The sequence below is a fragment of the Neltuma alba genome, unplaced genomic scaffold (assembly GCF_004799145.2).
Source record: "Neltuma alba isolate B1F8T4 unplaced genomic scaffold, ASM479914v2 tig00013687_pilon, whole genome shotgun sequence".
Lineage (NCBI taxonomy): Eukaryota > Viridiplantae > Streptophyta > Magnoliopsida > Fabales > Fabaceae > Neltuma > Neltuma alba.
Genome location: NW_021637852.1, coordinates 135,300 through 162,477, shown reverse-complemented (window position 1 = coordinate 162,477; position 27,178 = coordinate 135,300). Strand labels below are relative to the sequence as shown.

The window sequence follows — 27,178 nt, the reverse complement described above, 5'->3', positions numbered from 1 at the left end:
TTTTCATACTAATCTGCAGCAAAAGTTTACGTTTAGTCAGTACGTTAGCTTCACTAATAAATATTTACACATTTATTCTATCAACTCATCATTTACATGCCAAATTAAAACACCCGCGACCTCCTGTCTTCCAACATCACTTTAAGGCTTCAACTTCACTTTAGGGCTTGACGACTTTAACACCGAAAATCATGCATCGTCATTCCCTCCTTCCACGGCAACACCTCAACCTTCACGATCAAACTAACGGCCATTATCCCACCTACACTCTGCCAAACTACTACACTCCTACCCCTTCCCCATCGCAACCAGTACCATGCACTACAAATGAGAGATGACCATTCACACTACAAAAACAAAAATATCCCACCTCCAACTAACCACAACCTTCTACATTGTGATATCTTTCATCTTCAACTACGCCTCTCATTCCCTCCCTACCTCCAGCCTACTCACCCACACAGCAGAGATGAAGATGAAGAATATCAAAATGTGTAACTCTTACAGGGAACAATACAAGAAGGGTTTAGTCAGTAAGTTACTCGCATCATTGTCAATGTTGGAAGATCCCAATATCACACAAACTCGTTCAGCTCATCCTACTCTAGCAGCTCTCCCGCCACCCATTAAAATCCTGGTCTTCGCCTTCATTAACAGTAACGATGAGTGAGGGGTATTTCAGCCATTTAACACACATTTCATAATTGCAAATTGGGACCGGGTCCTCTGCAGCAATTTCTTTATTTGCAATTTTCCCAAAAAAAAATTTCAAAAAGAAAAATTTAGATAGTTTTGTTTTATGTGTTGTCGTATTTGTGTTTTTTTTCCCCACCTAGTGTGTGCTTGTCTTGATCTCTACAAAAAAAAAAAAACACAAGGTGTTTGGGTTGGATTGAGTAGGCTTAAGTTTTTAACTTAGTCATTAAATTAAATTTAAAGGTTAAAAATAAATTAAAAATATCAACAATGAGAGTTTGTGACCAAAATACAGAGTAGGTGACTACCCAAAAAAAAAATACAGAGTAGGTGATGTTATAAAAAAAAAAAAACCTTCTAATTTAATTGTAAAATAATTACATAATTTTTTAATATAAAAATACCTCTAAAACCGGCTTTTATTTTTTAAAAAATACCAAGAAAAAGGCCTGATGTACTTAAATAAACACTAAAAATATATTTTAACAGAGTATGATTTCAGAATTCAGATCAAAACATGGACAAACGCACATATTTCCTTTCCAGTTCAAGGTTTCAAAAAAAAAAAAAAAGTCTCTAGTTCACGCTGTAACTTCTATATGTTCCCTCGGTGATTTGATTTACAATTTTAATTTAATTCTCAATATTAAATGAGGTACCCCTTACAGAGGAACTTGATTTAAAATTAGATAAAATCACAAAGACCTAATGAAAAATTACAAAGGTTTCATTAAAATTAGTTAAAGCTATAAGGACATGATAAAATGAACATAGTTACGGGGACCTAATTATATTTCCTATAAATTTTAAATTTTGGTACATAATTAAATGTTGTTAAGTGACTAGATGCAAAATGAAAATACAAAATTTTATATATTTAGATTTTGAACACTAGAATTCAATCAAACTCCTACAACTGGAAATGACAAGTGATCTCTAGAATTTGACATTCATGATAAAATTATTTGATACTGGCCTATTAAGTTTTAACGTTGAACATTAAAAATAATGTGTCTTACTTCCATGTATAATCTAGATGAGCAAAACTAACATTCTAAAATTCAATGACGTGAAGCAATTGACCCTAAAAAATTTAATAGTGAGTTAATACAACATGATTAATCTTTGGAGTTAATAAGGTCAATGTTACATATATTATTGTCTGTTAATTTAAGGGTGATAACGATTTTGACATCTTTTTGGGTAAAAAGATGCTTTAATAAATAATTCAGGATGAACAGTATTGCTTGCAAAATAATTTAGTGGCAAAAAAAGCCTATTTGTCCTGCCAGAAAGCGGTGGTCATAAAGCATTCTGGCAAAGTGAGAAACCATATTGAAGTGATCGTCCATAGCCATAATATGGTCATAATGGTGCGCATTCCATTGTTGATATTTGACAGTTTTTCTGTTCTGAGTTGCTGATCATCCTTGAATCTGCAATACTCCTCCAGTCCTTAATATAAGACCTATTTAACTGATTTGATTAGATTACGGAAGTTGTGTAAGTTAGTTAATTATAATAAATATAACATGTTTCCGAAAACACCATAATCATCTTCCTTAATATCTTTTTTCCCTTTTCTACTTGATTATGGTTGAGGGAGTATCCATAAGTGTAATTTAGAAAGAATTGATAAATATGAGAAATAGTCTTATATTTAGGATCAAAATCAACTCAATAATTAGATCATATATTAAGGATTAGAGGAGTAATAAGAATCATCATCATCATTACCTTTTCTTGTTATTTCTTTCACAAATCTGAGTCCCTCCATATTTTGATTCTCTTATCTCTAGCAACCTCTCTGATGAGGCACTTTTTATCTTGTTATGTAATTGCTTTGTTGGCATATTCTTTAAAGCTTTAAAAATTAGTACTTTGACTACAATGCAGAGTTGACGTATGTATTGTTGGTTGATACTACCTTTAATACTTAATATAAAAGCTACGGAACAAACTTGAAGATACTAAAAAAAATTAATTAAGCTACTTAGTTATTACAAATATAAGTTGACCTTCCTAAATTATCATCTTAAATCATGTGAATTGGAACTACATTTTTGTAGGAATCTCTTATAATTAATAAGGGTATTTTGAAAAAAAAATGAGAGACAAGATTGGAGTGTTATATTTAAAATAAAATTCAATCCCCCAATTAGTTCTTATACTAAAGACCAAAGGTGATATATAAATATTGCTCTAGCGAAAAGAAAAGAAAAGATATACATATGTATTGCAAGTTTTGGACTCATTGCTTCATATTTTAATTAAGGACACAAAAATGATTATATTTAAAGGAGTTTCTTGTACAATGATTGTTTTGATGACAAATTCTCTTTACAAACAGTATTTTGAAACTTTAATATCATTGATCTGAATTGAATATATATCTTATTGGGGGACAAAGGTTTGAATATAATATTGCAAAGTTATTGTGATTTGTTGCCTCCTAATTTTGTTTGTTTGCTACCTTCTTTCCTTTATGCCTATCACATACTATTTACCACCAACAATATAAGCTTTCTCATTAGTTAAATTATTAAATATGTTTGAAATTAATGAAAGTTACCTATTTACTCTTATTAAAAAAATGTGATTAGAAAATTCCCTTTTTTTCCTTCCTATATTTAAAACCATCATCGATCTCCTCCTTGTAATAAGGAATAAAAATGAAAAACTATCATTAATTATTCCGTCAACCTCATATTAAAGGAGATTAGTTCATGAATTAATATAATTATTGGTTCTTACCATTTGGTTGAATTTTGATTTTATTTCTTTTAGTTTTAAATCATAATTATTGTCCTATTGTTTCTTAAGACTTGATCGATATTTAACAATGTTAACTTTTAGTTAATGCTGTTAACACCATTAAATATATAAACTAAAATCAAAACTTATTTAGGACCGGAAGAATACTCTACGAGTTTTGGTTTTGGTTCAAACACTTCATAAAATTAACTCAAACTAAGTATTTAAGAAACCATGAAACTATAGATATCAAATGTCATGAGTTGAAATTACAGAAAAGCAAGTCCTTGTAGCCTTCTTCAAAATAACATTTGGGAGCGGATTGTTGCTTTGGAAAATGTACTTTTGCAAACTTCTAAAATAACGCCAAGCAACTTTCCTTTCAGTAAAAAGTCTGTTTAAGGTGTTAATAATGTTAGGCCCAGCCCAATCATCTAGACGATAATCCATATGGAAGACATATATGAGTTTAAGTAACAACAGAATACAAGCATGTCACTAACAGGAATTAGATCTAACAGAAGAGGTTAATTCCTCATAATGTGACAAATCAAAATTCAAATCCTTGTTAGAAGAAGTGTTCATATTTAATCTCCAACAGCATTTTTGAATTGGATTGCCCTAATAGAATAAATACATATGCTTTAACAAAAAAAAAAAGAACACAAATATGTTCAGCTGCAGACGAAACTTGCACAGTAGAGTCCCTGTGTGAATAAGAAGAGTCGGACGTATTTTCACATGAGTTGAGATCAAACTCTTCTTACATACTTATCTTATATATGGTAAAAGTATTTTTAAAATTATCGTTTAGTTTTTACTCAAATATACCCCAAATATAAGAGTTAATTGAGAGTTAGATTTAATTTTAAATATAAGACTTTAATTATCTTAATATACCCCTATTGATTATAGCAGAATCCTACCTAAAGGTAATTCTATTCTAATATACATTAATAAAAATTATTTAAAAAAGTCAACACAGATTTATTACTAATAACTAAATTAATTAATTTTTTTAATATTTTAAAATTACATATAAATCTCTCTCTCTCAAAATTCAGGGTAGTGGATAGCGTGGCCATCGGCTGGCTCTGCAACGGCTCCCGTCTTCGCTCTCGTAAACCATGGGTGCCCTGGACTACGCACAGGCAAGTTCACATCTGGTGGCAGAGCTAGGACGGACGTTGGAGCGCTCAACTGCAATACAGGTATATTATTATTATTATTGTTGTTGTTTTAAATTACCCTAACGGACGGAAATTTTTTAAAATTACTGTTTTACCCTAACTTGGGCATAATAATAGGATGTCTTAATTGTATTATTAATACCATATCTTGTAATAACAACTAATTTGACATTTAATTCAATCTTAAATATAAAAATTTATTTTATTTTATCTTTTATATTTATTTATTTTTTTCAAATAGTTCTTATACTAGTTTTACATATTAAATGTTTTATCAAATAATAGTTTCAGCTAATACATATAATTAATAAGGATATTTTAGACAGTATTTTAAAAGTGGGTTGTTTAACTTGAAAAGGCAACAGGATCATATTATGTTCTTAAAAGAATTTTAAGAAACAATTAAATATCTCAATTTTACAGGAACTTAACAAGCTCACGTAATTCACAAAATTATTAAAATAATATACTAAATATAGATAACTTTATATTAATCGTTTTACGTAAAAATAAAATATCAAAATATGTAAATAAATTTTAAATAACACTGAAATTAAAATATATAAAATAAGAAATGAGAAAAAAAAAAATTTATAGATAAAGATCTGATATTAAAGGAAAGGTAAAAAAAAAAAAAAAGACCGCTAGGTAAAAAGGAACTAGTTTTGGTGTTTATAACAATGCTTAGTACCATGATACTTATTGTTACGGTAAATCTATACTATTAAGATATAGTTTTAATTGTCTAGATTTTAAATTTTTAACTGATAATTTTTAAATAGAAAATTATTTTTTTCAAAAATTTATAGCTAAAAATTATATTTACTTTGGATTATCCATCCATTAAAAAAATTTAAAATAAAAATATTAAATATTAAATCTCAGCCATCTATATTATACGAAAGAATCAACAATAGAGTTTTAACTTTTGAAACAACAATACAACTTAATCTATACTAGTACTTTCAAAAAAAATTATAATTAGCAGTGATCCAAAAAGTAACAGAAGCACAAGAAACAACAAGTGACATGAATCAGCAAGTAAAATATCCGATAAAGGAGATGGTGCTTCATCATGTCTCAAATAAGATTAATGATATTAATCTCTCTCATAAATTTCTCGGAATTTTCTAAAACTTTGTGCATATTTTTTAAAATTACCCTTAAAGACCGGCATTTTTCAAAATTTTGTCTACAATACAATGTTATTTTTATTATTCTATTATTCTTAGCTATTATCCAACCATTATTTGAGCAGGTAAGATATTACACAATTACACATTCATCTTATATATAAGTCATTTTTAATATGTTTTACAAGAAGTAAGAACAGTTTTAAAATTTATTAACTTTGTCTAAAAGTTTAATATATTTTTAACTTTATTCTTATTAAATGTGAATGAACCTTTCTGGATTAATCCATAAGCTTAACCGTTTTAGAGTAACTTCAAGGAACAACTTTTTATAATCAAACCATACTAATAATATATTCAAATCTATTATGGTCCTATAAACTAACTTACTATGTAATATTGTTATCCCTATTTTGTAACGAATTCACAATAAACAAATGACATGTAATTCTGGGCCTTTGGCTAGCCACTAGCATGCATACCATAGAAGAATAATTGAAATGACACAAAAGCATGATAATGCATGAATAAGTTAAATACAGATTGTCCTAAGGTGACAATATGCAGTAAAGAACATAATTTATAGATCTAGAAAGCACTACAAGTTGCCAGTGTAGCTATAATTCTCTTGAGCTTTCCTTGATGTCCCTTCTCTAAAATTTTTACTTGAAAAAAATATTAAACAATAGGAATGAGACAACGTCTCAGTAACTAAACCATTTCCTATCACACACACTAGCATAGGGCTAGTGAGGTATCAGGTGGAATACACAAATTTAGTAAAAGTTAATAGACATTTATTTAATAGTTAAACTCATAATGACCAGATAAGTCAAATATTTCAACCAGCCTTATGCAATTGATCATGTCGTCTGCAGTCACTAAACCTAAACCCTCTCATATATTTTTTTATTTTCACTGACTGAACCCATGGGCTAAGTTCTTTTCATTTAATTGGCTAATCTCACAAGCTCACCACATGAGCGACGTGGACCCTCCTCAAAGAACTAGGGGATGTCATAGTCCCTCAAAAAATAGGTGAGATAATAATAGTGGCCAATCATAGAGTTTCGTATGGAGGCCAATGTCACGTGGCAAGTATATGGATTTCAGTAACCCTAATCATCTCCTCCCACAACCCAACTAGATACACAAAGTTCACAATAACACATTTATATGTATAATCAAATGAATTCCAGAATAATACCTTATAGTCATAATCATTAATTTCTAGTAACATAAACAGTTTCAACCCTTTCAAAATAGCATCCCACAAGACAGTTATACCAAAATATAATATACTAGTACAAAAATTAGTTATAAATTACTCACCAACCTCATATTAGAGTATGCAATAGATAAAATTTAGTTACTAGTTTCTTAGCTAATAGTTTAATACAATCAAGGCCTAAACTTGAAAATGCCACAATAGGATTTATTTATTATAAACAAAATTAAAATGTTATTTTTATAGTATTAGAGTTAGGGTGTTACGGGACGGATCGGGATCGGGATCGGGACAGGCCCGTCCTGGTCCTATCCCGATGAACAGTAACGGGACAGAGAAAATCTATCCCGTGTCCTGGCCCGTCCGAGGTTGTCCCGGTCCTGGTCAGGACGAGGACTGGGACCTCCAGAATTTTTATAATTTTTTTTAATAAAATCTGATTTTTTAATTATATTTTTTTGGGCTTAAGCCTTATAAAAACATCTTTTTATTTTCTTTTGTATTTGTTTGGACACTCTTAAACAAAAGCCCACATATTACATATATATAGTCATTAAAAACTCTAAACAAAACTTAAAAATTCTAACCATTAATAATCTCAAATCCTTAACAAATATAAAACTCTAAATAAATATATCCATAGTTCATTATAGTTTCAAATTAAAAAAAAAATATGAAAAAAAATAATATTATAATAAATAGGATAAAAAATTAAAAAAATTAAAAAAAAAAAGGAATGGGAACGGGACTGGGACGGGATGACCCCGTCTCGTGTCCTGTCCCGTCCCCAGTAAGAAGACCGGAACGGGCCGACTAGGACGGTTTGGCCTTGAAAACCTAATTAGAGTAAGTTACTCAAAAGGTTTTAGCCTCTAACTGCCCTTCTAAGAGCTTCAACTGTTATTAGAATTTCTAGCTCTAGAGTAAGAATATATTGTGTGTGTGATGATTTAGATTCAATTCCTAGGTTCCCTTAAATTATTCTTTAATTATTACGTTATATCGTTAGAATCATTAAATTCATGACCTACACAAAAAATCCCCAATTTATAGTTTATATTTTATCTTCAAAGAACTTAGACAAATAGATTTAATATGAGTTATGTTATTTTCACTACAGAAGTTAAATTATTAATTTGAATGTTAAATTTAATTTCTTATCTATCACGAGTCTATTCTTCAAATTGTTAGTGAATGAATTTAAAAACAACATTTTATTATTTAGGATTTTATCTACAAAATCTGAAAAAATGAGTTCAAAGTATACCTAATAACTCGTATATCAGATATTAGATCAACGATCTAACTATTGAAATTGATGAGTTGGATGTGACAAACAGGTTGACAAAATTTCAGCTCGATCCAACGGTTTACAAACTCAAAACTAAGACTTTTTTGAGATTGTCTCAGATGTGTTTGAAAATTGTTTGGCTTATTCTTAATCCTACGTACCACCTCCTATATATAGGCTCATAGAGCTCCCTCACTTTAGTATTTAGTTGATTTGGGACTTCTATATCATGTTATAGTATTTGTTTCTGTAATATTACACACACATTCACACACGCCTAGTCATGATTAATTAAATTTTCTTATATTTTAACCGGTATTACCTTTCTTCTAAAAGATATTTATTTATAAGTTTAATTGAATTCTTGGCATAAAAATTTAGTATGTTACAAAATATCCGTATTTTAGAATTTAAATAACATATACTAATATATAGTGTCGGTAAAAATGAAGCTAATTAATGATAATAAAAATTAATAGCGCATGCTTTATAATTAGGCCAAAACAAGTGGTAGGCTTTAATTTGCAGCTTCCGCCAAGGTGTCTTTCTTCCACAACTGTTTGTTTTCATTTGAAGAGTCGATGAGTTTTGGGCTTTTTTTCCCTTTCTCGAAATGGCAGTTGCCATTGTTGAATGAGTAGACTTCTGTGTTTTCTTTTTTTCCGGTCAACATTTCTTTTTTGTCCAATGAGTAGACTTTTGCGGTTGAAAATCAACACGCTATTATCCAATTGGAGAATACCCATTCATGTGACCGTAGCCAATTATACTATGACACCATGGAGCCTCAAAAGAAGTTATATCTTCAAACCTTGTATTTGTTTCTGGATTACAAGGATGCCTTCGTCGCTGTAACTGCTGTGGGCAGCTTTAAGGAGAACGTTCTCTTCCGTATGACTAACTCACCGACAAAGGCCATGCTTTTTCTCTTACTGTTCAGAATCCTGCTTTTCACTATCTGCGTCATTTCCTACACTCCTGATGATAATTTTGCAGTCAATTGCGGTAGCTCCGGCAATGCTACTTTTTTAGTTGGCCGGAGCTGGACCGGAGATATAGACTCAGAAAAATTCTCTCCGATCAAATTCCCCGATAGCAACGACTCATCGGTAAGTGCCAAGGCACCTTTCAAAATAACCCCTTACAATACCGCACGTCTCTCTCGCTCTGAAATCTCCTACTTGTTTCCATTGAAGACCCACGGCCGAAAGTTTATTCGCCTTTACTTCTACCCATTTTCCTACGACCCCAACTTCCTTCGCTCCGACTCGTTCTTCTCCGTTAGAGTTGGATCTCACACTATTTTGAAAGACTTCAATTCTTCAGTCGCCGCCGATGACGCTGGCAAAGACACCATTTTACGAGAGTACTGCGTCAACATTTATGACCCCAGTGAGGGGCTTATGATAACCTTCACGCCTAGCCCATCTCATCAAAATGCCTATGCTTTCGTCAATGGCATTGAGGTTGTCTCTATGCCCGCCTTTCTTTATTACACAAACCCAGGCAACCTGCGAGGAATGATGCTAAATGGTGGAACCCAACAGTATGAGATCGAAAATAATAAAGCTCTCGAGACTCTGTACAGAATCAATGTTGGTGGGAGTCAGATCCCGCCCGAAAGAGATTCAGGCATGTATCGTTATTGGGACCAGGATAATGAATACTTGGAGAGGGAGCGACCGTACAGTGTTTCAGCAGGTTTTGGTGTGCAGCTAGTATATAGATATGATCAGGATTATTTTGCACCTGATGAAGTATACATGACTGCCAGAAATTATGGGAGGAACGAAACGTCCATATTTAATGTGACTTGGGAATTTGAAGTTGACTCAGATTTTTTTATTATGGTGAGATTGCATTTTTGCGAGTTTGATGAAGCCATTGAAAAAGCCGGAGACAGAGTTTTTCAAATCTTCATAAATGATGCTTTGGTGGAGCCTATCGCCGATGTGATGATGTGGACTCAGAAATTATTAGTTCCTATCCATAAAGACTACGCGGTGTGGATGCCGGGTGACGGAAGGTTAAAGAAGCTGAATCTTTCAATTAAGTTGCAGCCACACCCAACTACAAGAAGCACTTACAGAGATGTTTTATTGAATGGTATTGAAATTCTTAAAGTAAGTGACTTCAGAAACAGCCTCGCGGGTTCCAATCCCTATCAAGCTCTTTCTCCCCCATTGCTTCCGAAGGCTCCTCACAAGAACCCGCCAAAAATGAGACTCACTTCCATAGTTGTGGGGTCAACTTCTGGCTTCATTCTGCTATCTCTCATCGTTTTGCTGGCTTATTGTCAATTGGCCAGAGCTGCAACCAATCAAGAAAATTCACAGTGGGGACCAAAATCATTGGCGACGTCAAAAGCGAACACCTCCTCATTGTTACCATCCGATTTATGTCGTTACTTCTCAATAAGCGAGGTAAGAGCAGCCACTAATAATTTTCATGATAGTTTAATTATTGGTGTCGGAGGGTTTGGTAATGTCTATAAAGGCCACATTGAGAACGGTTCAATTCCTGTGGCAATCAAACGGCTCAAACAAGGTTCACAACAAGGGCTTAAAGAGTTTGAAACTGAGATTGAAATGCTTTCTCAACTTCGACACCATCATTTGGTATCTCTCATTGGTTATTGCAACGATGACAATGAGATGATCCTTGTCTATGAGTTCATGGCTCGTGGGACCTTTCGTGAGCATCTTTACGATTCTGAAAACCAACCACTTTCTTGGAATCAAAGGCTGCAGATTTGCCTAGGTGCTGCGCGAGGACTACATTATCTACATACAGGTGCAAAGCAAGCAATCATTCATCGCGACGTCAAGTCAACAAACATCTTAATAGATGAGAATTGGATGGCCAAGATTTCGGATTTTGGACTCTCTAAAATGGGACCTGGGGGTATCTCTAGATCTAACATTAACATAAGCACATTAGTGAAAGGAAGCATTGGTTATATGGATCCAGAATACTACACATTGCAAATCTTGACGGATAAGTCAGACGTGTTTTCATTTGGAGTTGTGTTGTTAGAGGGATTATGTGGGAGGCCTCCTATTCTCCGTGCGGTGGACGGGGAGCGACAAAACCTTGTAGACTGGTTTCAAAGACATGTTCATGAGAATGCCATCTATGAGACGGTGGATCCATTCATCAGAGAAAGTATAATGCCGGAGTGCTTAAAGGCATATACTGAGATTGCATTGAAATGCGTAGCTAAAAATGGGAATGAACGGCCATCGATGGGTGATGTGATGTTATGCCTAGAGTATTTAACGGAGACAGTGAACAAAGCGGAGAAGACAAAGCTTGGTGGGACTCTAAATGAGGACATTATTGTTGAAGAAGGATCACTATTCGATGGGTGATGGATGTGCCAGTTTTGACTTTTTCTGATAGTACTAGTTGAATCTTTTAAATCAACACACGTAGGTATGAAACTTGTAAATAAGTACGTACAATTTTGCGTTTACTATTAGGGGTGAAAATAGGCCAGGCAGCTTATCAAGAGCCTATGGTCTGGCTTGGCCTATTTAGATATCAGAACAGACTCAAGCCTGTAAAAAGGCCTGTTTACTTTATCAGGCCAGGCTCAGGCTTGATAATAAGCCTGTTAGGCCTGTCAGATGGTCTGGGCCTGTTAACTTTTTTTATTTCTTTTTGAGATTGAAATTCTAAATAGATAGGTATTGAAATTTAACTAATTGTCCACTACCTTACCCCGGTCGGGAAGGTGGCTCCTTCTTATGTACCTATAGTTGTTATTTTAATCGAAATTAAAAATTATCAGTGTTCAGGGAGCATGAATACGTAGGGGCATATATATGATTGATCAAAGTGCTATTAATTATGCATATATATATTGATATATAGTAATTGTACTTATTAATTGCCTGAGGACCAAAAGGGTCTCTAACTACCCAAGCTTTTGCCTTCTGCACCAGTTTTTTTATTTGTTTTTCATATCAGCTTTTTAATTTGTTTTTTATTTCTCAAGCCGCCTTGCCCTTTCTCAAGCAATAAGTATGGTTTGAAGAGGAAACCAAATGTACAAATTTTGAATTCTAAAAATAATACCATTTCTTATATTTATTAGTTATTAAATTTTGTTATGATCTAATTAATACATGTTTGTATTTATTAGTTATTAGCAAAAATAAATTGTGTTAATTTGATAATTTCATATTTCTGTTTGTATTTCAAATAAATTGGGTTGAATTATTATAATTTTGAATTGATTTATATGTGTTTAAAATTTGTTAAAAAAACAGGTCCCTTAACAGGCCACAGGTCAGGCAGGTCAGATTACAGGCTAGGCTCAGGCCTAATAAAAGGCCTTTTATAGGCCAACAGGCCTCACTACAGGCTGGGCCTGTTAAGATTGAGGTCTAGCCTGTTTCCACCCCTATTTACCATTTCGTCATTCATCAATTTTCAAGTTATTAATTGCCTGCACCATTATTATACAAGAAAACATCGCCTTCTTTACGGAGTCCAATTTCTCTCTCTCCCACTTTGCGTAAGAACAGGACTGCTTTTTCATTAAAAAAATAAAAAGAAAAAAAATAGAGACACACACACCCACTTTTGTGGTCAATTCGGGTCGCATCATTCACTAAAATTCCAACTTGCATCTTCCATGAAGTTGTTGAGCACAAAAGCAGATGACTTCCACGTATGACGCTTTATGCGTCCAAAAGAATTGGTTTTAGTGGACAATTCAAAGCACCACATGTTTCATGGAACTGGGTGCTAGCAGCCACATCATATTTTAGCGTTACTTATTAGAATTGTTTAGCCATTTTAAATCCATAGGAGTTTGGTTAAATACTTTCTCCACAATACCGCAGAGGGAGATTAGTTTATGAATTAATATTATTATTAGTGCTGATTGAATACTGATTTTGAATTCTATAGGCTCATAAGGATTTGGCCCGTGTTTAACCGCGTTAACTTTTATTTAATGTCATTAAGACTGTTAAATATAGGGATTAAAATTAAAATTCATTGAAAGTATAGAAACCAGAAGTGTTTTGATTTTGATCCTTGTGTTTTTAAAAAGTTTTATACTTAACGACATCAACTTAAACGAAGTCCTTATAAAATTCTAAGAACCAAAAGTTATGATTCAAAATTATAGAGATCAAAATCAAAATGAATTCCTCCTCTATGAATTTTTTTCGTCTAGCAGTGTTTCAAATTTGCTGAATGGACGACGGAAAAGCAAGTAGTCCTTGTAGCGTTCCCCCATAGACTAACATTTGGGAGAGGATTATTAGTTTGAAGAATGGGCTTTTGCAAACTTATAAAAAATATGGCCGAACAACTTTCCATCTAGTATGAATCAAAGTTTGAATCTGCACTGCAAAATAGAGGTGTTCAATTTGTCCCGTCCCGGTCGTCTCGTCCCGGTTCCGGTGAGGTCGGGACGGGACGGGACAAAAAAAATTTCGGGATGGGACAAGTACGAGACGGGACGGGACAGTGACCGGGACGGGACGGGACGCGGGACGGGGTTGTCCCGTCCCTTCCCGTCCCGGGATATATTTTTTTAAAAAAAATTATTTATTAATAATTATTATTAGATTATTCAATTTACCTATTAATAATAATTATTATTTTTATAGTGATTTTTAACTCTTAAGTTGTAATATTATCTGAACAATATCTCCTTCCTCAATAAAATAATTCATAAAGCCATTATATAGTGTTTCTTTTATTGTTTTTTTTTTACAGTATTGTTTTTACACCTTTTTTATACTATATAATTGAGCTTTCTACATAATATTTTTTATAATGTTTTTATCTTTAAAAGCCTAACAAAAAATAAGCATTATAACATAAAAAATTTCATATAAAAAATTATAGTATTTTTAAAAAAAAAAAAAGGGGAGGGGAACGGGACGTCCCGTCCCATCCCGTCCCGATTCCGTCCCGGTCCCGTCAACCGGGACGGGACGGGACACGGGACTAAAACCCTGTCCCGTCCCTGTTCACCGGGACGGGCCTGTCCCGGTCCCGTGAACACCCCTACTGCAAAATGTGTCTATATTTAGTACTCAATAATATCTCAAATGAAATTATCACCAATAAAAAAAAACCTATACATCGCCATAATAAAAAACCTTCCGTTTAGTAAAAGTCCTTTGGGGCGTTAATAATTTTAGGCCTAGCCCAATTATCTCTAAAAGTTGGTCCAGATAAAGGACATATAGGGGTTTCAAACTTCCAATGCCAATAGAATAAAGAACAAAAAAAAAAAAAAAAAGCCGAAAGAATGCAAATATGTTTCAGATTCATATCATAATAGCTTTATTCACAATCACTATACCCTCTTCTATTACCATAATGGCTGGGGATGGCATCCTACTGCGTAATAAAGGTTTTCACCCAAATCAAACCAATCTCACTTTTGGATCATTGTTTATCAGAACACAACTGTTGCAAATCTTACTGGAACTGCGTATATGGAGTTTGGTGCTGCATAAGTCTGGCACATAAATTGTTTTTCATTTGTTTTTTTTTTAATTTTTTAACCTAAAACATCTAAGCAATAACAAAATGGAATAGAGTGGTACAAGAAATGAGATTCAAAATAAGACGAAGAAGAGTTTAAGAAAGATGAAAACTAAATATTTAATTTATAGAGCCTACTGACTTGGTCTATGTCCAGTCTTCAACAATCCACTTGGGATTTTTGCTAACTCTTGCAAGTTCTTAAAACTGGGTACAACCAACTTATTTAATCTCGATTTTACTTTTCAACCCTTTACCGTTAGCAAACCCAACTAACCAATTCAGGGACCTTGAGTATTCCTCCCAAGAAGAAAATAATTAAATGTTCATGAACTCATTCAATGAGTAGATACAGACTTTGAAACTTAAATCGAGGTATATATTAGTTAAGCATTCAGTTTTTCTCCTTCACTAAGTCTCTGTCACATTCTATTTCTCTCTCTTTCTGATGTTATGTGATCTGAAACACAATTAGAGTCCGCCTGTGGTTTCAATTATATATTGTGTGAAGTAGAAAATTCAGGACGATGAGAGGAATAAGGAAGCAGTTAGTAAATTATTTATGCGAAAATGGTACACAATTAGAGTTGCTCGCTTGTGAATCTGCAGTAATTAAAGATCATGATCGTCAAGAGGTTATAACAACTATTTTCTGCATCTTCCTCAGTTCTCCGGCAAGCTGAGCCTATATCTATCCTTTCCCATGTTACTTTCTTCATAAAATATTGCCCCGTTGGTAGGCTATATAAGGTTTGCTAGCGAGCGAGTAGCCAGGTAATATAATATATACAGTTAAAAAGTGAGGGGTCCGCATTTGGTGCTCATCAAGTGATGAGCACCCTCATCAAGTGACGAGCAATCTGGACGGTCCGAATTAGATATTTTTAAATAATTATTTTAAAATAGAAAAAATTATTTTTTTAAAGCATGATAGTTAAGATATTATGTTTATTTTTTTATCTTGTACCTATTAAAATAATTATTTTAAAAAAATAAAAACAAAAATAAAATTAAATCTGGACTGTTCACATCGGATCTGGACGGTCCATATTCGATGAGCACTGGGTACTCATCAGTTTTGATGAGCACCCAATGCAAAACCTAAAAAGTGACTCCAATTTTTATCATTGATTTTAATTTTACATGGAATAATTACATTTTGAGAAGCTAGGGGTGGAGAACCTTTTTAGAAGCCAAATTCTCCCTTTTAGAAAATTCCAAAAAAAATCCTGAAATTATCATTTCTCAGTTGAAAATGACAAAAAATGAAATTGTGATTGATATGGTATTTTGTAAATATAGTTAGATAACTAAAATGTCTTTGTATCAAATTTGAAAAAAAAAAAAGTTATCAAACTTGTTATTATATTGCCATTACATTTATTGTCATTTGCTATTCAACACTTGTTATTACCGGTTCACAACTTGTTAATAAACTTTTTGATATAAAAACATTTTAGTCATTTAACTAAATTTACAAAATATTAGATCAAACACAATTTCCTCCCCTAAAATTTTAAAGTATTAAGTGCTTGATTTAAAATATTACAATTTTAAACTTTTTATTTGTCATTTACCAGTTGCCATTGTTGAGTAATTACTGAGTAAACTACCGTGCATGTAAAGTATTTACAAATTACACATGTTATTATACGATTGGAGAATATGCACACAAGTTTTTGACTTTTCAAAATATGCATGTGACGTAATTGTGGCCATAATTTTTTTAAATAAATAAATAATAATAATAAAACGGTCTGTGTGAACAGGAAAGAAGATAAAGCCAACTTCTCAATCCGCATTGTTTCCCGATCACAAGGATCCTTTCTTCGCTGTTAGTTGCTGTGGGCGGCGTGAACGAAAACATTGTCTCCAGTATGACTAACACAATGGCTATGTTTCTCTACTTACTCTTACAAATCTTTTTCATTATCTGTGTCACCTTCTACACTCCTGATGATCATTTCGCAGTCAACTGCGGCAGCGCTGGCAATTCTCCTTCTATAGATAACCGGGAGTGGACCGGAGACATAGACAACGGACAATTCTCTCCAATCGAAGACTCCGTCGGTTCCTAAGCTCCTGCTGGTAAAGCAATCCCTTACAGCACCGCACGCCTCTCTCGCTCCGAATTCTCCTACTCATTCCCGGTGACCGACGGCCGAATGTTCATTCGCCTCTACTTTTACCCATCTTCCTACGCCGTCAACTTCCTTCGCTCCGACTCTCTCTTCTCCATCAGAGCAGGATCTCACACTCTTTTGAAAGACTTCAACGCTTCATTCGCGGCCGACAATGCCGGGCAAGAACCATCTTGTGTGAATACTGCGTCGATGTTTATGCCGGTGAGACCCTTATCTTAATAATCACGCCCAGTCTATCTCGTCCAAATGCCTGTGCTTTCATCAATGGGATCGAGGTCATTTCTATGCCCACCTTTCTTTATTACACAAACCCACGCGACCTGCAGGGGATGATGCTAGATGGTGGAACCCAACGGTATCCGGTCAAAAGTAATAAAGCTCTCGAGACTGTGTACAAAATCAATGTTGGCGGGAGTCATATCCCTCCCGAAAAAGATACTGGCATAGTGTATCCGCAGGTTTTGGTTTAGAGGTAGATCACACAAACTATCCAAATTATACTGCACCAGATGAAGTATACCTGCCTGCCAGAAACAATGGGATGAAAGAAACGCCGAAGTTTAACGTGACCTCGCAGTTTCAAGTGGATTCAGCGTTTCACTATATGATGAGATTGCATTTTTGTGAGTCTGATGAAAATATTCGCTGTTAGAATAGAGAAAGAGAGAAAATATTGATGATGAATATTATTTGTATATTCTGAAATGAGATGAGTACATCTATGTATATAAGAAAAAAGAATAATAAATCCTAATAATAAATCAAGAGATGAATACAAATCTAATAAATCAAATCATATCAACAAAATATCAACAAGATATTAACAGAATATCTAAACATCCCCGCTTAAACTCAAGATGGCTTGAGAGAAAGCAGCTTGAGTTTGTTCGCTGAAAAGTGGAAGCGACCATGATTAAAAGATTTGGCAAACAAATTAGCCAGTTGGTGCTTCGTGCGAATGGGAACAAGTTTGATGGTGCCTCGAATAATATGTTGCCGAGTGAAATGATAGTCAATCTCAATATGTTTTGTGCGTTCATAGAACACATCATCGTGAGCAATCTTAATACCTGCTTGACTATGACAATATATATTAGTAGAGGATGTTTGGGAAGCTCCCAAATCATCAAGCAGCCAACGAAGCCAAAGAACCTCAGCAGTAGTATCTGCTAATGCATGGTACTTTGACTTAGCACTAGATCGAGAGGCTGGAGTTTGTTTCTTACTTCTCCAAGAGATAAGAGAGTCCCTAGGAAATATACAAAACCCAGTAGTAGACCGATGATCGGCATGGTCACCTCCCCAATTAGTGTCAGAGTAGGCTCCTAAAATAAGAGAAGACCTAGTAGAGAAATAAAGGCCATGATACAAGGTTCCCTTAACATATCAAAGAATCCAGAGAACGGCAGCATCATGAGTGGTTCAGGGCTCAGACATGAACTGACTAACAATATGAACTGCATAGGCAATGTTTGGACGAGTCACAGTAAGATATATGAGTCCTCCAACCAATTGCCGGTAACGTGTTGGGTTCTCCAACATAGTCCCATCAGTAGGAACAAAATGGGCATTAGGCTCAATGAGAGTGTTTTCAACAGCTTCATCAGTGAGCAAGGCTCTAGATATCAAATCAGAGGCATACTTGACCTGTGAAAGAGAGATACCACTCTCCCCAAAATGTACCTCAAAACCAAGAAAATAATTTAGTCTTCCAAGATCTTTCATCTCAAATTATCCTCCTAAGTAAGTTTTAAGCTCATGAACTCCTACCAGATCATTACCTGTGATAATCATGTCATCAACATATAAGAGGAGCAAAACAATACCTCAGTTACTATTTTGAACAAATAAGGCAGAGTCATGAGGGCTACAAGTGAAGCCAAGATGGCTTATTGTACTATTGAAATTAGCAAACCAAGCTCGAGGGGCCTGCTTAAGTCCATAAAGGGCTCGATGAAGATGACAAACTTTATCTCGTAGATGAGGATACCCAGGAGGAGGCTTTATATAAACTTCTTCCAACAAATCACCATTTCTTAACATCCATCTAATGGAGAGTCCACTGCTTAATAGCAGCAATAGCCAGAAGGCTACGAACAGAAGTAATCTGAGCAATAGGAGCAAAAGTCTCCTCATAGCCTATACCATACTCCTGAGTGAATCCTTGGGCCACTAAACGCGCCTTTCGCTGCTTGAGAGAGCCATATGAGTGAGTCTTATTCTTGTATACCCATCTGCACTCAACCAGAGTTTTACTAGGAGGAAGATCAACAAGATCTCAAGTATGCATTTTCTTTAATGCCTGCAATTCTTCATTCATAACTTGTTGCCAAAGAGGATCACGAGAGGCTTTTTTATAGGATTGGGGTTCTTGAAATTGGAGGATGGTAGAAAGAAAGTGGTCATCATTAAGGTAGGAAGGGGGTGTCTTACACGTGTGGGTCAGATGATGTCAGACGATACGGCCTCCATAGACATGAGCTGTGCAGGAGGATCAAAGACAACAGGCTTATCTAGAGTGGGTGTTGCACAGGCATGTGAATGAGCTCAGTCGGTGAGTTTGGACCTGAGTTACTAGGAAAAAGATCAACAGAAGTATCTAAATTATTAGGAAAAAGATCAACAAAAGTATCGGTAAAAATAGAAGGTGAAGGAGGGGAAAGGGAGGAAAGGTCAATCAAAGATGAAAATTTTATATGTTCCTAAAAAGCAACATGATGGGAGACTCGAATGCGATGAGAGATAGGGTCCCAATAGTGATAACACTTATATTCTGGATCATAACCAAGGAAGCAACAAACATGATCACGAGCTTGTAATTTGGTGGTCTCATGAGATGGAAGAAGAATAAAACAGACACAAGCAAAGACTTTTAGAAGACTATAGTTAGGAGATGCACCATTAAGACGCTCAAAAGAAGAGATGTTACCAATAACTGGTGTAGGAACTCTATTAATGCAATAAACAATAGTCAATACTGCTTCACCAGAGAAATATTCAGGACAGGAAGACGAAATAAGCAAGGCTCTGACAAAATCAAGGATATGGCGGTGTTCACGTTTAGCCCTACCATTTTGCTAAGAGGTATAAGGACAAGAGTACTGAGAGATGGTTCCTTGATCATCAAGAAATTTAAGCAGTCTAGAATCTCGGTATTCTAAAATATTATCACATTGAAAGACTTTAATAATTTTTAAGAACTGAGTTTGAATCATAGTAGCAAATTTAATATAAATATTAGGTAATTCGAATCGGTTTTTCATAAGATATATCCAAGCATAGCGCGAATGATCATCAACAAAAATCACAAAGTATCAAGATCCTCCTATAGAAGGAGTAGGCACGGGACCCCGAATGTTTGAATGAACCAAATCAAAAATGGAATTAGCAATAGAGTCATTTTTATTAAATGATAAAGCAGGTTGTTTGGCAGTTTGACATGAAATACAATGTAAAGACTCATTTTTGACTCGACCTAAGAGACCATTAGAAATTAAAGGATGAAGTTTATTTGAGGAAGGATGAGCAAGATGGCGATGCCATAAATCGAGGGATGAAGATGTAGTAGCAGCACACAATTTGGGAGAAGTGACTTCAGGGAGATGTAGTAAGTTGAGTTCAAACATACAGCCAACCTTACGCCCACTCCTGATGACCTGTCCTATTTGAGAATCCATCACAACACAACCAGTTTTGGTAAATAAGACATTATAACCCATATCAACAAGTTATCCAACAGAAAGAAGATTAAAACTAATAGCAGGGACGAAGTAAGTCTCATGAATGGATAAGGAAGGCAAAGAAATAGTACCGATATGACTAACATGCATTTGAGAGTTGTCAGCAGTATGTCTAGGATGAGCAGTAGTATTTGTTGACATAGAAGGGGAAAAAAACTTTCTTGACCAATCATATGGTTGCAACAAGTAGAGTCAAAGAACCATAAAGTACATGAGCAGGCGGCCAAGGCAGCAGGTAGAGTAGAAGTATTAGGGATAAACTTGCGAAGTAAAGCCTTAAGATTTGTAGTGGAAGATTCCAAGGTAGAATCAGCGGCAGTGGTAGATCATGCAGGCTTGGAAAAGGAACTAGGCCTTGTTGATCTTCCCTGATTAGACCTGAGAGGACGAGTAGGGCATTGATCAATAAGATGCCCAGTCTTTTTACAGTAGCGACATAACATCGTAGGATAATTTGTAGCTATATGTCCCTTCTTTTGACAAGTTCGACACTCAATATAGGGACATTGATCGAAGGAGTGATCAGATTGAGGGCAACAATGGCAAGATTTAGAGGATCTTCCGATGGCAGCAAAAACCATTTCAAGAGTACACTGTAAAAGTCCTAATCAAGTTTCTTCAGAGCGAAGCCAAGGGAGAGCATCCTCAAGAGTCGAGAGTGGACTTTTGTGAAGTAGGGATGCTCGAACAGGCTCAAAATCATTCGTGAGAGACATCAAGAATTGAATAAAATGAAGCTGATCGCGGTACTGAAAGAAAGCATATGCATCTTCCTCATTCTTGGAACTAGGTTTCAAGTAGGCTAATTGATCTCATATAGACTCAAGCCAAAAACTCATATAGGGACTGACCCTTTTCTTACTTCAAGATATTAAGATTTTTATGCAATCGAAACTGATTGGACAAATCAGATGATGTATAACGATTAGCAAGGTGGTCTCATCCCTCTTTTGTGGTCTCAAAGCGGCCAAATTGTTGATTTATGCTACCAATTGAGGTATTTCGAAACTATATGATAATTTGATTATTTTTGCTATCCCACTCATCAAGTCGGTCATTGAATTTCAAATCAGTCTCTTCAACTTCGCGAATAGGAAAACGAATATCACCAGTAATATAACACCATAGTTTACACCCTTTTAAAAAACCACGCATACTCTCCAACCAAAGGTGATAGTTGGAGCCATTCAAGATAATAGAGATAGGATGGGCAATCTCAGACTTTACCATAGTGAATACACACGATAAAAAATGGCGGTAGAAAGGATGTGGAGTGGCACAAATCTGGATGGAACTAAATGGTTTAAAAGCACGTGTGTGACGACACATCAAACAAAGATAGGTGTCGAAAAGATTAGGGCTCTGATATCATGTTAGAATAGAGAAGAGAGAAAGTATTGGAGATGAATAATTTTTGTATATTCTGGAATGAGATGAGTACATCTATATATATAAGAAAAAAGAATAATAAATCCTAACAATAAATCAAGAGATGAATACAAATAAAATAAATCAAATCATATCAACAAAATATTAATAGAATATCTTGACATTCACAACACTAGAGACAGTTTTTCAGATTTTCATGGACGATGCCTTGGTGGAGCGTTTTAATGATGTGATGACTTGGACTCACAAAATATTGGTTCCTATCCATAAGGACTATGCGGCGTTGATGCCGAGTGATGGAAGGTCAAAGAAGCTGAATCTTTCAATTAAGTTGCAACCATACCCAACTGCACGAAGCGCTTATAGAGATATTTTATTGAATGGTATTGAAATTTTTAAAATAAGTGACTTTAATGATAATCTTGCGGGTCCTAATTCTGATCCAATTTAGTCTCCCCTACCGCCATCCATGCCATCCACGTCATCAAAGAACAGAAACAAAGCTAAGGTAATTTCCATTATCGTCGGGGCAACATCAGGCTTCATCGTGCTGTCTCTTATTGTTCTACTCATTTTCTGGCGATTCATTAGAGATCCAGTCAAGGAAGGATCTTCATGGTGGGGGCAAAAATCAGTAGACTCATCCAAGAAAAACAAACCCCGTGGGTCATCATCGTTATTGTCCGATTTGTGTCACTACTTTTCTATAGAAGAAATAAGAGCAGCCACAGGTAACTTTGATGATATTTTCATTGTGGGGGTTGGAGGGTTTGGTAATGTCTATGAAGGCTATATTGATGAAGGAATAGTCCCTGTGGCCATCAAACAACTCAAACCAGGTTCCCAATAAGGGCTTAAAGAGTTTGAAACTGAGATTGAAATGCTCTCTCAACTTCGTCACCATCATTTGGTATCACCCATTGGTTACTGCAATGATGACAATGAGATGATCCTTGTCTATGAGTTCATGGCTCGTGGGACTTTCCGTGAGCATCTTTACGATTCTGAAAACCAACCACTTTCTTGGAATCAAAGGTTGGAGATTTGCCTAGGTGCTGCTCGAGGACTGTATGACCTACATACAAGGGCAAAGCATGCAATCATTCATCGTGATGTCAAGTCGACAAACATCTTAATAGATGAAAATTGGATGGCCAAGATTTCTGATTTTGGACTCTCTAAAATGGGACCTGGGGGTATTTCTAGATCAAATATTAATATAAGCACATTAGTAAAAGGAAGTATTGGATATATGGATCCAGAATACTACACATGTCAAATATTGACAGATAAGTCAGATGTGTACTCATTTGGAGTTGTGTTGCTAGAGGCATTATGTGGGAGGCCTCCTATTCTCCGTGCCGTGGGGAGGGAGCAGCAAAACCTCATAAAGTGGTTTCGAAAATATGTTGATCAAAATGAGATTTATGAGACAGTGGATCCAAACATGAGGAGGAGTATGATAGAAGAGTGCTTAAACGCATACATTGGGATTGCGTTGAAATGCTTGGCTAATAATGGGAATGAACAGCCATCCATGGGCGACGTGATGTTGGGGCTAGAGTCTTTGATGAAGTCACTGAACGAAGCCGAGAAGACAAAGCTTGGTGGGACTCTAAATCAGGAGGTTACCGTTGAAGAAGGCATAGAGGAAGTGGGGCTTGACGTTGACGAAATTGAAGGAAAGAGCGAGGAAAGAGCGAGGATCTGGAAAACGACAAAATGTGTAGAAAGAAAAGTATGTTTCACGAGTATTGATGGATCAAGGAATTAATCAAACAGCAGTAAGCTAACGAGGTCAAGCAGCAAGCATCCGTCTTAATTTGCTTTCTTCTGGTCGCCAGATCATCTCTGACGTAGATCATCCAACAATTTGATGAAATGAAGGTCTATCATGTAGGCTGTGGTTGTTTGATGATTTTAAGTTACGTTCATTTCCATATATATGCATGGGCGGTCAATAACGTTGTAAAATTATATTTCTGATGCACTAAATAATTTCGTTATGTTCTTTTGTATATGCATATATGAGCAATTATTAGATGGAAGACAAATTGCAATTATCTTTGACTTATGTTATACATCAAAATTATGATTTTGTCATTGCGAATAATATTCCAAATATGATTAAAATAAAATAATTTTTATTAAAATTTTCATTGATTATTGATTATGTTTATTAAATCTTTGACTTCGCATATTCTGTACATATGTGTGTAAAAAAAACTTTTAATGGCAGTTTTTTAAATAACCACTATAAAAATTCTATCAGAATTTTAAAATCTATCGCGTGCCAGTTTTCACTTTTTAGAGTCAGAGTTCATAGTCCCCCCCGGTCCTCACTCGATTTCTCCCTCCTCCTACTTTTGTCAGTGTTTATTCCTTGCTTCTATCGTATCCGCCATGTTCTTCCGTCACTGTTGTTGCCGCTGTTGCCGTCACCATCGCCTCATCCTTTTCATTCTTATTTATGAGTTTTTCACTTTCATCCTTTCCATGGATTTTATGGTTTTTGTGGTTTGATATGATTATTTTCTTTGGTTAAAAATATGATATTTAATATGAGTTTAAAGAGATCTGATTTTTATCAGATCTGAGTCTTTGATTTTATCTTTATTAAATTTTAGTGGCTTCGATCTGGTAGTTGAAGGTGAAGCTAAGTGGCACTATTACAGCGGGAATGAATCTACATTTGTTCCATCAGAATGCTTTTAACTAGTGAGAGATTATTGGTTAATTGATTTTTAGACTCCTTCCTTTGAGGCTTTGTTCTCTTGTTCCATCCTTATCAAAAGGTGAAACGTAGACTAAAAACAAAAAATTTTCACTGCAGTTATTTATATAACCACTGTAAAAAGTCACATACCACGTTAGTTTTTAAACTGCCGTGAAATCCTCTACATTTTATGTTGATGGTATAGACGTCGCTCTCAAAACTACCGTAAAAAGCTCAATTTAACCACTGTTAAATGTTTTTTTTTTGTAGTAGTGTTAATGTCAAATTGAATTACAATTAATTTCCCGCGCAATGATGCTTTAACATTATCAAAATTACCGGTGCAGAACATATTCAAAGCAACTTCGGTGGAATCAAAAGGGATGAAGTGCATCCAACTTTAAAGTATTTTTTCAAGTATGTTTGGTATTTTAAAGTATTTTATGATATTTTTCAAGCATTCTAAAGTATTTTCTCAAGATAAGACTAGTATCCTAAATTATTTTGTGGTTCAATTCTACCCTTAAAATATTTTTCAAGAGTAATTTTAACCTCACTATTAACTCCTAAAAAGTGTGTTAACTAAAGATACCCATCTTTCATGTTTTTCAGTAATGAAAAAATAATTAAAGATTAATGTTAAGAATATGAAAGATAATGCTAAAAAATATTTAAGATGACTACTGAAAAATTACAAAACTGATTAGTTAAAGTGTTGATTACGGGTACTAAAAATATGAAAAAGAGTGATAAAAAATTGACTAAAAAAATAGTTTAAGAACAAAATTGTTTTATAAAATACTTTAAGGTGCTAAGCACATACTAAAAAATATTTTAATCTGTTGGATGAATTATGAAATACTTTAACATACCAGATGTATATAGAAAAATACTTCTGGTCGATAGAATCACCTGAACCTAAAATTCTTCAATTCATGTACAGTTAATGCTATCCAACTTATCATGAAATATAAACTTCTAGAAATTGCCAACTAATTATGCACTGAAATATATTTCCATACAGCAAAGATCACGACTATCAAATAATTAAAAGTCTTACCAGTATCCATGCATATGTTGCATAACATGAAAATGCAATCACAAACTGAATTAATTAAAAACTGGCACTACTACGAGATATGCTGTTTTTATCTGTTTTGGAAGTACTTTTTGTCTATTTAAGGGGAGACGTTAACAAAGAAGACGTGTGATAGCCTGTACTAAAATTGGTGAGGAAAGTTCTAATTAAGGAATAATCAGGAAAGAAACGTTGGTATTAGTTATGGTGAAATTTAAAATAACAATTAGCAAATATTACTAAATTCTTCAACTATCAGAAGGTAGTTAGTATATATTAGCAAATCTTACAATATTACTAGATATTTAATTAATTAAAAAAACTCGTCATATTAGAGGATAAATAAATCATAGAAAACCCCTTCATATCAAGATATAACTAGTTTTGTTTTCTTTAAAAAATCTTATTTGAATTTCAAATTTATAATACTCCTCCGGTCCTTGATATAAGACCCATTTAACTAATTTGATTAGATTAAGAAAATTAAATAAGTTAGTTAATTATAAAAAAAGTGATACATTTTTCCTAAAATACCATAATCATCTTTCTTAATACCCTCTCCCTCTTCTACTTAATTATGGTTGAGAGAGTATCCATAGGGGTAATTTAGAGAAAATTGATAAATATGTAAAATAGGTCTTATATTTAGGACCAAAACCAACTCAAGAATTGGGTCCTAGATTAAGGACATGAGGAGTAATAATAATAGATAATTAAATATACTCTTCATAACCCTATTCTCCATCCATCACTCCTCACTTTTCTCATTCATGCCACCGCACCGCTCTTTTCTTCTCTGACTTTTCGATTTATTTTCCATCATGCTGCCAACTTCATCTCTCCAATATAATATTTGCTCCCACTCTCAGATATAAGATTTCTCTTGCATCTATTTTTATTATCCTTTGTGAGTCACGTTGCATTGCCATTCATTTTGTTACTGTTAGACATAAAAGCCCATGATCCTATCCTGATTGTTAGCCTTGATTATAGGAGATTTTAAATGGATACTTTCCTATCATATCTGCCTAGATTATCTTCGCTGATTCTGGTTCATTAATATTGATTGTAATCACCGGATTATTCTCCTCTTAGTGAGATAACCGGATGCCTATATATTGTAATGCTTTCTTATCAATAAAATATACGAGTGAATCATTAAGCATAGTGTCACATCCCAAATTTTAGGCCTAGAAGTACTAGAATTAGCCTGAAATAGGTAGACTACCAGACCCCTTTTGGAGGGACAGAGGGATTCCCAGGGACTGAATCGCAAAAGAAAAGCTTTCTAGGATTGAGA

The 27,178-nt window shown here is 34.5% G+C and overlaps 1 protein-coding gene and 1 pseudogene across 1 annotated transcript; both read left to right on the top strand.

Moving 5' to 3' along the window:
- The first annotated feature begins 10,511 nt into the window (after positions 1 to 10,511).
- On the top strand, positions 10,512 to 11,709 carry LOC114738797 (receptor-like protein kinase FERONIA). Its single transcript, XM_028926860.1, has one exon. The coding sequence runs from the start codon at positions 10,512 to 10,514 to the stop codon at positions 11,661 to 11,663; it is 1,152 nt and encodes a 383-aa protein (XP_028782693.1). The 3' UTR covers positions 11,664 to 11,709.
- Positions 11,710 to 22,553: 10,844 nt separating this feature from the next.
- Positions 22,554 to 23,858, top strand: LOC114738796 (receptor-like protein kinase FERONIA; annotated as a pseudogene).
- The last annotated feature ends 3,320 nt before the right edge of the window (positions 23,859 to 27,178 follow it).

Excerpts from the sequence above, each read along its gene's own strand:
- LOC114738797 (XM_028926860.1), top strand. The coding sequence starts at position 10,512 with ATGAGACTCACTTCCATAGTTGTGGGGTCAACTTCTGGCTTCATTCTG.